General features: G+C 30.7%; 1 protein-coding gene across 1 annotated transcript; it reads left to right on the forward strand.

Moving 5' to 3' along the window:
- The first annotated feature begins 3,977 nt into the window (after positions 1–3,977).
- On the forward strand, positions 3,978–9,471 carry LOC145789270 (azadirone synthase LFS-like). The gene is made up of 10 exons (XM_082903002.1): positions 3,978–4,211; positions 5,230–5,328; positions 5,556–5,607; positions 6,586–6,707; positions 6,789–6,889; positions 6,972–7,030; positions 7,320–7,376; positions 7,655–7,700; positions 7,892–7,971; positions 9,165–9,471. Exons 1-10 carry the CDS (start codon positions 4,073–4,075, stop codon positions 9,244–9,246), a joined length of 837 nt encoding a protein of 278 aa, XP_082759128.1. The 5' UTR covers positions 3,978–4,072; the 3' UTR covers positions 9,247–9,471.
- The last annotated feature ends 2,176 nt before the right edge of the window (positions 9,472–11,647 follow it).

Below are 11,647 nucleotides of genomic sequence, written 5' to 3' on the forward strand. Positions count from 1 at the left end.
TTTATATTTTATTGTAAATAAAATTTTTGTAATTTATTATTAAAATTTTTGTAATTTATTATTTAAATTTTACCAATTAAATTATTACATGCAGATTTTTATTAGAAACTTAGGAAATACAATTAATAACATCAGAATAAAAATCTTCTCTTATTGTAACTCTAATAAAAATTAATAAAATTTAATTGATTATAAATCACTTTTACAACATATTTCAAATAAATTTTATAATATTGTTTTAATTTAAAAACTAATTTTTAATTATTTATTTATACTTGTGCATAGCATGAGTAATATGCTAGTATTATATAAGAAAAATGAGGTTTCTAACCCACAAGTCTTGTGGGAGCTCTAATATCCTAATCTTAATTTTCTAATTTTTTGGTTTAAAAAAAAAACTCAGCATTTATTGACTTTTTCTAATACACAAGCCTTTTTGACTTCTCTCATAGTTACTGAAACACCATTTTCAACTTCTCCCATACACTATGGTTACTGATGGGATTGTTAAATTATTTTTATAACAAATCTAAAAAAAATAGTAATTAATCCATTTTAAAGGAAAGCTAATTAATCTATTTAAATATTTAAATTACTTTTATGCCTTGATTTACATATTTCAAAAGGAAAGTTAATTAATTCATTTAAAAATTTAAATATGAAAGGAAAGTTAATTATCTATTTAAAATTTAAATAGCTTCTACGCCTTAATTTACACATTTTAAAAGGAAAGTTAATTAATTCATTTACAAATTTAAATTTAAAAAGAAAGTTAGTTAATCTATTTAAAATTTTAAATAACTTTCATGCCTTGATTTACACATTTCAAAAAGAAAGTTAATTAATTTATTTAAAAATTTAAATTTAGAAATTGAGAAGGAAAGTTAACTAAAATATAAATTTGAATTTTTATACCACTAAAATATAGGAATTAATCTACAGCTTTCATAGTTTTTTTTTTCTTAATGTTTAATAATTTTATATGCATCGATATTCCAATCTATATATCTATATTATAGCGAACAGACATTCCATTAAAAAAAAAAATCATTAAACCTCCAAAGATTAGTGATGCAGATGGAATCAAACAAAATGTGTAGGTCTTAGAGTTTTAAAGTAAAAAATTTATGTTAGAATTTGTTCAAATGTAATTCTCTTAATATTTATAAATATTTTTTATTGATTGACAAAAAGCACCCTAAACATTAAGATTATTGTTTTTTTTTAAATTATTATATTGAGTTTTTAAAATAAAATGCATTATATGCTTAAACCAAGAATTGTTGGAAAAAAAAAAAAATCGACTCAAACTAAATTTTCTAGACTCATTTTTAATATTTAATCTAATATTGAAACTCTCAAACTAACTTATCTCGGTTACAAACTGATAAAGATAATTTTAAACAATCAAGACAATTTTTAATGACTAGGCAAATGTCACATTGGCATAAATATTCGGAAAATGCTATTTGGTAGAAAATTTGGTAATTTGTTTGGGGTCCCTAGCATAACTCTAAATATTCAGTCAATTAGCTTTTAGGTCATTTATAATATTTAGTCCAACACCACAAGTCAATTTTAATCCATTTTCACATAAGAGTTATAACAACAATTTTAAGTAAACAAATTTTTAGGTTTTAAAAAATAAGAAAAAATTAGTATATTAAAAAATATAATTTATTACTAAAATTAAAATTATGAAACTTATAAAATGAAATGTATTTATATTTTATTGTAAATAAAATTTTTGTAATTTATTATTTAAATTTTACCAATTAAATTATTACATGCAGATTTTTATTAGGAACTTAGGAAATACAATTAATAACATTAGAATAAAAATCTTCTCTTAGTGTAACTCTAATAAAAATTAATAAAATTTAATTGATTATAAATCACTTTTACAACATATTTCAAATAAATTTTATATTATTATTTTAATTTAAAAACTAATTTTTAATTATTTATTTATACTCGTACATAGCACGAGTAATATGCTAGTACAATATATTAAGCAAAAGGGGGTTTTTAACCCCAAGGCCTGTGGGAGCTTCAATATCCCAGTCTGAATTTTCTAAATTTTTTATTTTTTATTTAAAAAAAAACTCAGCATTTATTGATTTTGTCAAAATCCCTTAATCAGCATTTATTAACTTTTTTCAATTCACATGTCTTTTCACATGCCTGCATTTATTGATTTGGTCAAAACTTCCTAATCAGCATTTAAAATCCCTTTATACAAATAATTATAGATACAATCTGTGTATAGTTATTGCAGTACCCTTTTCAACTTCTCCCATACACTATGACGAGTGATAAGATTGTTAAATTATTTTTATAAAAAATCTTAAAAAACATAATTTATATACAACAATGATTTAGACCACTAAAAAATACATCACTAATAGCACTAATGCATTGGGAATGGCAAAAAAAAAAAAAAAAAGCATAGAGAGTGGGCCCACTGCCACATCATTAGTGCTCCTTCTAGTGCTCCCAAACATTTTTCTTTCAATTATAAAAGGGGGTGGCAGTGATATTGCAAGAAAACAGAGGAGTACGAGTGTTATTTACCCTTAGTTGATTGATAATATCGGTAAGGAAACATCAGAACCTCGTATCTTTAGAAATGGAGAATTTGACGAACGAAGCTCTTGAAGCTCCTCGAGATTTTGAAAACTTCCCTGCACTCAATTGTATCGATCTTTCAAGCCCTGACATTCATAACTCTGTTTCTTTACTCAGACAGGCACACACACTCTCTCTCTCTCTTTCTCATATATCTGGTTTTTTTGATTGATTGATTATATACGGATCGAAAAATTATTAGTTGGTGTGTGGCGTCACGTGATCAATCACAATCCACACAATACAACCATCCAATAACATGTCCGATTGTTGATGTTTGGTGCTTTAAGCACGATCAGATTACAAGCGGTGTTCAACTTGGGATCTTATTGGCAAATTTACACTGTTGCATCCTATACTTTACCCACAAACTGAGATTTTAGTATAAGTATATTATAGATGATTAGGCTAGCATAGAAGGACGAAACTGAGATTGTGGTAAAAATATAAGGTTGCATCTTATAGTTTGCCGTCAATTTCATTTGATCCGTTGAACTTTTAATTATCTCACTCAACTACTCTATTTTGAGTCAAGTTGCAATTAGGCTCAATCTTATAATAGCATTTGAAAAATTAACTCAAAAATTAACTTGGATATAGATTTAGAAATCCAAATGGTAGGTGAAAATATAACTATATTTCATTTATATTTCAAATTTTTTTTTTTTTTGAAATGTCTATCCAAATTGATGATCTAAAAGTGTGAGATTTTAGTAACGTACCTGGATTGTAAGAGCTAGAGCGGAAGGACTAAAGTGAGATTGCGGTAAAAATATAAGGGTGCTAACTGTAATGAATATTTTTGTGATTATTCTCTATTCGTTTTGAAATGATGCTTGTATATGTGGGGCCAAATTATAACTTGATTCAAAGTCTAGGGATTGACCGGAACAATTAAAAGGTCAAGGGTAAAGTGAGATTGAATGTTAAGTGTAGGGGTATAAACTGTAATTGATTCTTATGCCACTATTTGTTTGGATTATGGGAAAGCAAAGTAAAATTTCCGAATTTTTATGGGTTTTGAACTATGGAAAAAATAGAAAACTTATTTTAACCAACCCAAATAGTACTGTGAACAACCTATTGAATCAAATATTGAAATCCCATTTATGAATTGAATTTAGGATAAAATATCATTTTTTATGCTTCTCTTTTAAACTTAACATTTACAAAAATTAGTCAATTTTCTGTATAGTCAAATGTGGATGATCAAGAGCTTTTGACTGCAATGTCATTATTAGTTTTTTTTTTTTTTTTTTTTTTTTTTAACCATAAAGTACCATATTGTTTTATTTTAATCTCTCTCTTTTTCACACACACACACACCGTTTTTTGTTAATTGGTTTTTATATCCTGGCTTATCCTTTGCTTCCTCTCTTTTCTACAGGCATGTTTGGATTCTGGGTTTTTCTATGTGATCAATCATGGAATCAGCCAGGAATTTATGGATGAGGTTTTTTACCAAAGCAAAAGTTTTTTTGATCTACCAGTAAGTGAGAAAATGAAGGTTCTTAGAAACAAGAAACATCGAGGTTACACTCCCTTTTTCAATGAACGTTTCGATCCTGTCAATCAAATACATGGTTTGTTCTGCTATCATTTTTCTAGAGTCACACTACTTTTTAGCAATAAGCACAAAAGTGAATATCAGATCAATATGATGTTTTTTTTTAATACAAGTTGACATCTATTGTATAGCTTGGTATGTGCATGACATGTATGTGTATATATATGTATATATTGTGCTTGTATGATCATGCCTGTCAAGAAGTGGCTTGAGTGCTAGGAAAATTAGACTTCCGCCTAACATCCCCACATAGTAAGAGGCCTCACTTTTATATAGTTTAATATGATAAATATAAATTTGCAATCACATTAACTGTTAAAAAAGTAGGGATAGTTGTCTTAAATTTGCATTTGGAATTTTTGTACAAGATGATATCAATGTTTAAATTTGTTTTGGGAATTGAAAGTTTTAAATTAAGTTTTGCAAGCTGAAGGGAGCACTTCAATTGATATATTGAATAATTAAAGAAAACTAAAATTTCTAATGCATCCACGATTATAAAATTTCCCCTCCCAAACATACATTAATGTGTACTAATTGGGCCTTGTTTTTTTTTTTTTTTTTTTGTCTATAACAGTTGCATTGCAAAGAAAAAAAAATTAAAATGGATAAAGTTCAACCTAAGATTGATTAAGTCATAAGAAACAATAAGTGAACTACCACAATATCAATTACAAATGATATGTTAGAAAACTTGAATGTAATTTGTAATTTTGCATTTGAAAAGAAAAGAAAAATATATTTCAAATGAAAATCTTAAAAAGGCTTCATTTATGTTTTTTATGCCTTAGGCCTCAAACAAACTTGAGCCTATATGCATTCATATATGTTCTTGTTTACATAATTATATTGTTTCCTTCCTACTTTGAGATGCCACCCACATTGTTTTATTTTTTATATTATCCCATTCTTTTCTTCTTCCAGTTGATCCATTTTTCTTGATTTATTGTTGTTTAAATTTAAACTAATTATAATAGAGAGATCCTTGTTTCATAAAAAACAAAAATATTGATTATCCTATTTTACGGATATAGGAGATTATAAGGAGGGATATAACATTGGAATAGAAGTACCTGAAAACGATCCTGACATAGAAAAGCTATTATACGGACCAAATGTCTGGCCCCCTTCTGGTAAGCTACAAAATCCATTCAAGTCTTAAGAAAGTGCGAAGTATGACTAGTTCATGCCATGTCCCAATCATCTCTCTCTCTCTCTCTCTCTCTCTCTCTCACACACACACACACACACACACATCAGAGCTTAATTCAACTTGATGTGATTTAAGCATTTGAGCATTCTATGTGGTATTGGTTTTGTAATCAGTATTAACCCCTTTGGTCTTTTGGCCATTTGAAAGATATCTTGCCTGGATGGAGGGAAACTATGGAGAAATATCATAGAGAGGCACTGTAAGTTTTGTTCAAGCTTAATCTTTTTGTGATGAACTTCATATACTACTGGCAGATGTATTTGCTGCTTTGTATCAAACATTATAACTCTCCATGCAGCAAATAGAATTATCTTGTCTTGTTTTGGTGTCTAATCAAAAATGCTGCATCATATTATTTTCTCATTGTTATCTAATATGAATACCCTATTGTCAATTTAAAAGTATTGCATTAGACTAATAAATCTTGGAAAATATCACATTATGGGAAGGATAACTTCATATCCAATATTGGAAGTTCCATATATACTAAAGAAAGGCTTAGGGAAGTGAGCTAAGAGCATAGACTGAAAAACTGCAGGAGAGAACTCATACCTTTATCCCATCTGGTCTTGACGGCACAGTCTGGTGGGTCCTGCAAAGCTTGGTTAACAAGTTTGTCAGTTGTAATTATACGAGCTCATCCCTTGCCATGAAAATTTTATGGTGATGGATGATAATAATATTCTAAGACCATGAAGATTCATATTTATATATATTTTCATTACGAAAACTTGGCATGTATTGCTTTTTAATCTATATTCTCCAGACTTTTTAACTTCAATTCTTACATGTTTTCCCAATCACTTAAGGTCTTTTATATTTTGATACATTTTTGGTGATGCAAATTAGCATAAAATATGCTGCATAACTTGAGGAATAATAACAAAGAATTAGGTTGAATGAATTGTTTTAGCCACTGAGGTATATTCTAAACACCATTGTTAAATTGGGACATGTATGAAACTAATCCATATAGTTGTTCTATTGGGAGTTGTTCTCATTTCCCACTAGAAATTCATTTGTAGAAAAATAGCAATTACCTATCATTCCATTTAAGCCTTGTGACTTGTTCGGCCATGATTTCATGCTTTCAGTTTCATATATATGACATTGTTCATATGATTTTTTGATAGATTTTTGTCTCATTTTCCTCATGTATCTTTTATATGCATGCTAGTGAGGTGGCAAAAGCAATTTCAAGGATCATAGCTCTTGCACTTAACCTCGAGGTTGACTTTTTTGATAGACAAGAAATGCTTGGGAAGGCTAATGCAACCTTGCGTCTGCTACACTATGAAGGTGAAAATTAAATTGAAGATCATGGAATTCTAATGTAATTGATGTCACCTGTATCATGACAAGTGTTTGGTTATTCTTCAGGTAGAGTTTCTGATTTGATGAAGGGAATATACGGAGCAGGTGCACATTCTGATTTTGGTTTGATAACGCTCTTGGCAACAGATGACGTCTATGGTCTCCAAGTACTGATATAGTTAAGAATTTGAATTGCATTTCTAATATATTTTGTGAGAAAGGGATTGTGATCCTTTTAATTTATTACAGATATGCAAGGATAAGGATGCTAAACCTCAGAAGTGGGAATTTGTATCACCATTAAAAGGGTTAGTAAATAGAATCTTCAGAGACTTGATTGGTTCAAAAGGCACCGCCTAGGATTGGTTTTTAGTTATCAAAAAATGAAAGGAAGAAAACTTTACATAATTCTGGACAATATTAGACACCTTTATTGGAGCTAGTGTAAGTTTTCTACATGCTTTTGTGATCATGCGCTGAGGTTAAATGAAAGGGACCATATATTACATTTAGATGCTACAATTTGATGTAGAATGAATCTTTTACTATATTATTAGCATTTTCTTACTGTCTTGATGTTTGAAATCTAACTTTCAGAGCATTTATAGTGAATCTTGGTGACATGCTAGAGCGCTGGAGCAACTGTATTTTCAGGTAATGTGCATTTGCCAAAGTTCCTAAATGATGGTTTTGTAGCTTCATGACAATCAGTCGGATTATTATTATTATTATTATTTATTTTTCAGTTGTTTACTGTGAGATAATATTGAGTACGATATGGGACATTGCCTTCTTTAGAGCAAAAATTCCAGAACAATAATTTCTCATTGCCACCACCATGAATGCCAATTTTTCTAGTACGTGGTCTGAGTGTTCGGATTATAATTTTATGGTATTTGGGTATCTGTGTTCACTTGCTTAATTTTATCCAGGTCCACGTTGCATCGAGTGCTGGGTAATGGTCAGGAGAGATATTCTGTAAGGCCCCTTTAGAAGCTTTTGAATTTTCTCTAATTGCATAGCCTACAAGGGATGTTGATAATGAAAATTTTGCCTTCTTATGCAATATTATCGTCTAACATAAACAATGGCTCTTTTTGTTTTTTTGTTTTCATTTTATTCGATTTATTTATATTTACTTATTATTATTATTATTTTTCATTGAGCAGATTGCATACTTTGTGGAGCCTAATCATGATTGTCTGGTTGAATGCTTGCCCACCTGCCAATCGCAAGAGAACCCTCCCAAGTAAGTATCAATTGAACACGGATAAACTGTTCATACCTGCATTGATCTAAGTATGAACACACATTAACCATCGATAACTGCAGCTGATCTGAGTACGCATGATCACAAATTAATTATCACCCACACAATGACGTGAGGACCATTAACGTCATAATTACGTGCAACATATGTGGACAAGTGGGAACCTCTAATTGTACTCCCAAACAATGGTTGGATCCCCCTTCCTTTGGACACCCTATTCTCGAATTTAAATTTTGTTGATTTTCTTTGAGCACCCCAATTAATTCCCACCGTACCCGCACCCGTCCAACCTATGGGCCAGCCACCCAGCGCACTAGTGCCACCTCCACCACCCCTTCATTTCCCTCCCCTTCTCTCCCCACCGCCTACTGCCCCTACCCATGCTCCCCAATACACCCCTCTCCTTTCTTCTTGATGCCCCCCACCTCTCTGCAACACCCCACAGCCCTCTCCTGATCTTTTCCTCAAACCCTAATCCAAACCACATCACCCACCATCGCCAAGGGAGAGATAGAGAAAATGGGTAGGAGGTGGGCAACAGAGGGGGGAGCCATGGGGGAGTTGCTTAAGTGGGGGGAGGAAAGAGGAGATGGAGTAGATGAGCCTTCAAGGTGGTACCAAGGGTGGGTAGGGGGTTGGGGGACGCGGGAGGGTCTAGCCGGAGCTAGTTTAGGGTTGTCTTTTTTTGTAATTTAACATAGAGGTAAAATGGTATTAAAAAAAGGGGAAAAATTCACTTTTCCTCCTTGTGGTTTGAGTTTGGGGCACTTTACCTATCTGTGATTCAAATATAGATGGTTTAATTAATAAAATTTGTGATTAATTTAAAATTAAGTGTATAATATCAAAGATAAAGAGAATTAACGTTAACGGATGTTAGATTGCAATTTAGTCCAAACCAGAATGGGCAAATATGCCTATATTTAAATCACATGTGGGTAAAGTGATCCGGCCTCAAACGATAAGGGGATATAGTGAAATTTGAAAAAAAATACCGAATTTGGGATGTCCAACAATATCTTTGGGATGCATTTAAAGGCTCCCTGGATAACTGAGCTGGTGTCTAATTAAAATTTAAAACCTTTTTGCATTAATAAAAATGCATAAAGGATATGCTCGACTTCTTTGTTTTCGTGAAGTTTCTCTATTTTTTACTGCTTCTTTTCCACCAGGTTTCCTCCTATCAAATGTGAAACTTACATGCTCCAGCGGTACAAGGATACTCATGCTGTTCTCGAGTCATATGAAAAATGATTTGCCAAACTCTGTTGTCAATATTACTGGGATTTTCGCTTCAAGTGTAGAACACAGACGTTAGCTGCTTCCTGCCACAGTTTGTATGGAAACAGGTTCTCTTAGTTGAATATTGGAGAAATATCATGTAATCTTTTTTTGGTTGCAAATGTAATGTTGATATATATGTAAAACATGTATGAGAATATGCGAAATATTTATTAAAATTTTAACTTTTTTTATTTATTTTATTTTTACATTATTTGATCAATTGCAGGATTTTTATTTTGTATGCTACATTTACATTTGAAAGAGTTCACAAAGCAAATAATTGGGTTATGTTGTGCATTGTGGAGAGAATAAGTTTTCACTATGGACCTATATTTGGTTAATAGATATGTTCCATTCATTTGACATTTGATTAATGGTTGTAATTGCCACAAGTTGCACTACTGTTTGGTAATGTTTTTGTTTTTAATTTTTATTTTCATTTTCATTTTCTGAAAAATACAAAATAAATATTTTTGCAAATTATTTATTACTGGAAATGAGTTTTGTGAAAATTTTCTGAAAACAATTCACTTTAAAAAAAATTAAAGTGACTATGTATCCCATCATGTGTTTTACAGCTTATACGTGTAATTTTCATTCAGATATGACTTATCTCCATGTGAATTGGACCACATCGTTGTCTCATTTGGGCTCACCATATTCTTATTTTGAGTGTGTTTTGAATCTGTCCAACTGCTATTTCTCCTATTCCAATGGCTATATTTGCTCTCCAATGGTCAAATGAAGATGACGGATTATAAATAGAATATCTACATTCATCTACAAGTGAGAGAGAGGATAATCTCCAAAAGAGGAGAAAATACAATAATTTTATACTGTAACTTTCATTTAATCTCTATGAGCTTTAATTGTTTAAATCCAACTCTTTAGGAGTTTATCGTACAAAATGCTTTACGCATTTTTTTTTATCTACAAATCATCTATAAATGGTTGTTATACTCATGAGCTTCATTGTGAGTGTTTGAGAGAGAAACACTTGAGAGATTTGATAACACCAAAAAATGGGCTGTTTTGGTGAGTTTGTATTTTGGGATTTTTGGAACAAAATTATTGTTGTAAAAGTCTTGCAAGTATCCGGTAAACTTGCCGGTGTAAATCTATTAGATGAATAGTGAAAATACTCGAGGGGAAGCCTTGAGGAGTGGATGTAAGCTTGGATGGAAACCGAACCATTATAAATCTTGTGTTTGCCTTCTCTCTCTATCTGTCCTTTATATTTATAATTGCTACTCTGTTGTGCTTTGATTTGATTTGCTCACACACATTATTGCTCATGTTTTATATGTTCTTTCTTTTATTTTACTTGAGCAAGTTAATTTTATTGAATTATTTTATTTTAAGTTATATTTATCAACTTAATTTCCCCCCTCTTGTGTTGTCTACGTGGTGTAACAATATGAAAAAAAGTTCAACCTTGCTCTATTTGTTACATATATAAGCAAGTTCAAATTAAATTTTTAGGCTTGTTTAATAAACCCAATAAGAGCTCAACTCTGCTTGTTACATATATAAGCGAGTTCAAATTAAATTTTTAAGCTTGTTCAACAAATTCAGTAAGAGTTCAACTCTGCTCAGTTTGTTACATATATAAACAATGTCAAACCAATCTTTTGAACTCGTTTAATAAATGAATCACTCAAGGTTCAAGTCAATTTTTTTCTTCATTATTGAGTTTCAAACCAAACTCGAGCATAACTTCATCATTAAGTTTCAAACCGAAATTGTTCATTATTGAGATTCAAACCAAACTTTAGCATTTTTCTTCATTATTAAGTTTCAAACCAAACTCGAATATAATTAATATTAAGGAAATCAGCTGAGCTCAAGCATTAACAGTGCTGGAAATTGAGCTTTTAGTGGCGTTTAAAAAACGCCGCTATAGCTATCAAAACGCCGCTAATTATTTTTGTGACGTTTAGTACCAAACACCGAAGATGCGGCCGTCGCTGTAACTTTATGACGCTTTAAAAGCGTCGCTATATCAGTATATGCGGCGTTTTTAAAAACGCCGCTAAATGTGCTGCATAATTGTACAATGACGTCACTACTCATTTAGCGATGTTTTAAAAACGCCGTGATAAGTCATTTTTATTTTCAATATTTAACCGTTGGTATTCTATAGTGACGTTTAAAAACGCCGTTATAATTTCATTTTTTTTTTTAAAAAAAATTTGTGCTAATTCTGTGAGATTTAACTCAAAAAAAATACCTTTTATAAAGATGAAAAATATATAATATATTGACTAAATTTAGGTAAATATAATACTAGATCAATTCATGCTCTACTCTACATTTTTTTTTCTTTTTTTCTGCACAAAATGATGATAAAATGACAGGACACAATCTGAAG

The sequence above is a fragment of the Camellia sinensis genome, chromosome 13 (assembly GCF_055761805.1).
Source record: "Camellia sinensis isolate YWXY chromosome 13, ASM5576180v1, whole genome shotgun sequence".
Classification (NCBI taxonomy): Eukaryota; Viridiplantae; Streptophyta; class Magnoliopsida; order Ericales; family Theaceae; genus Camellia; species Camellia sinensis.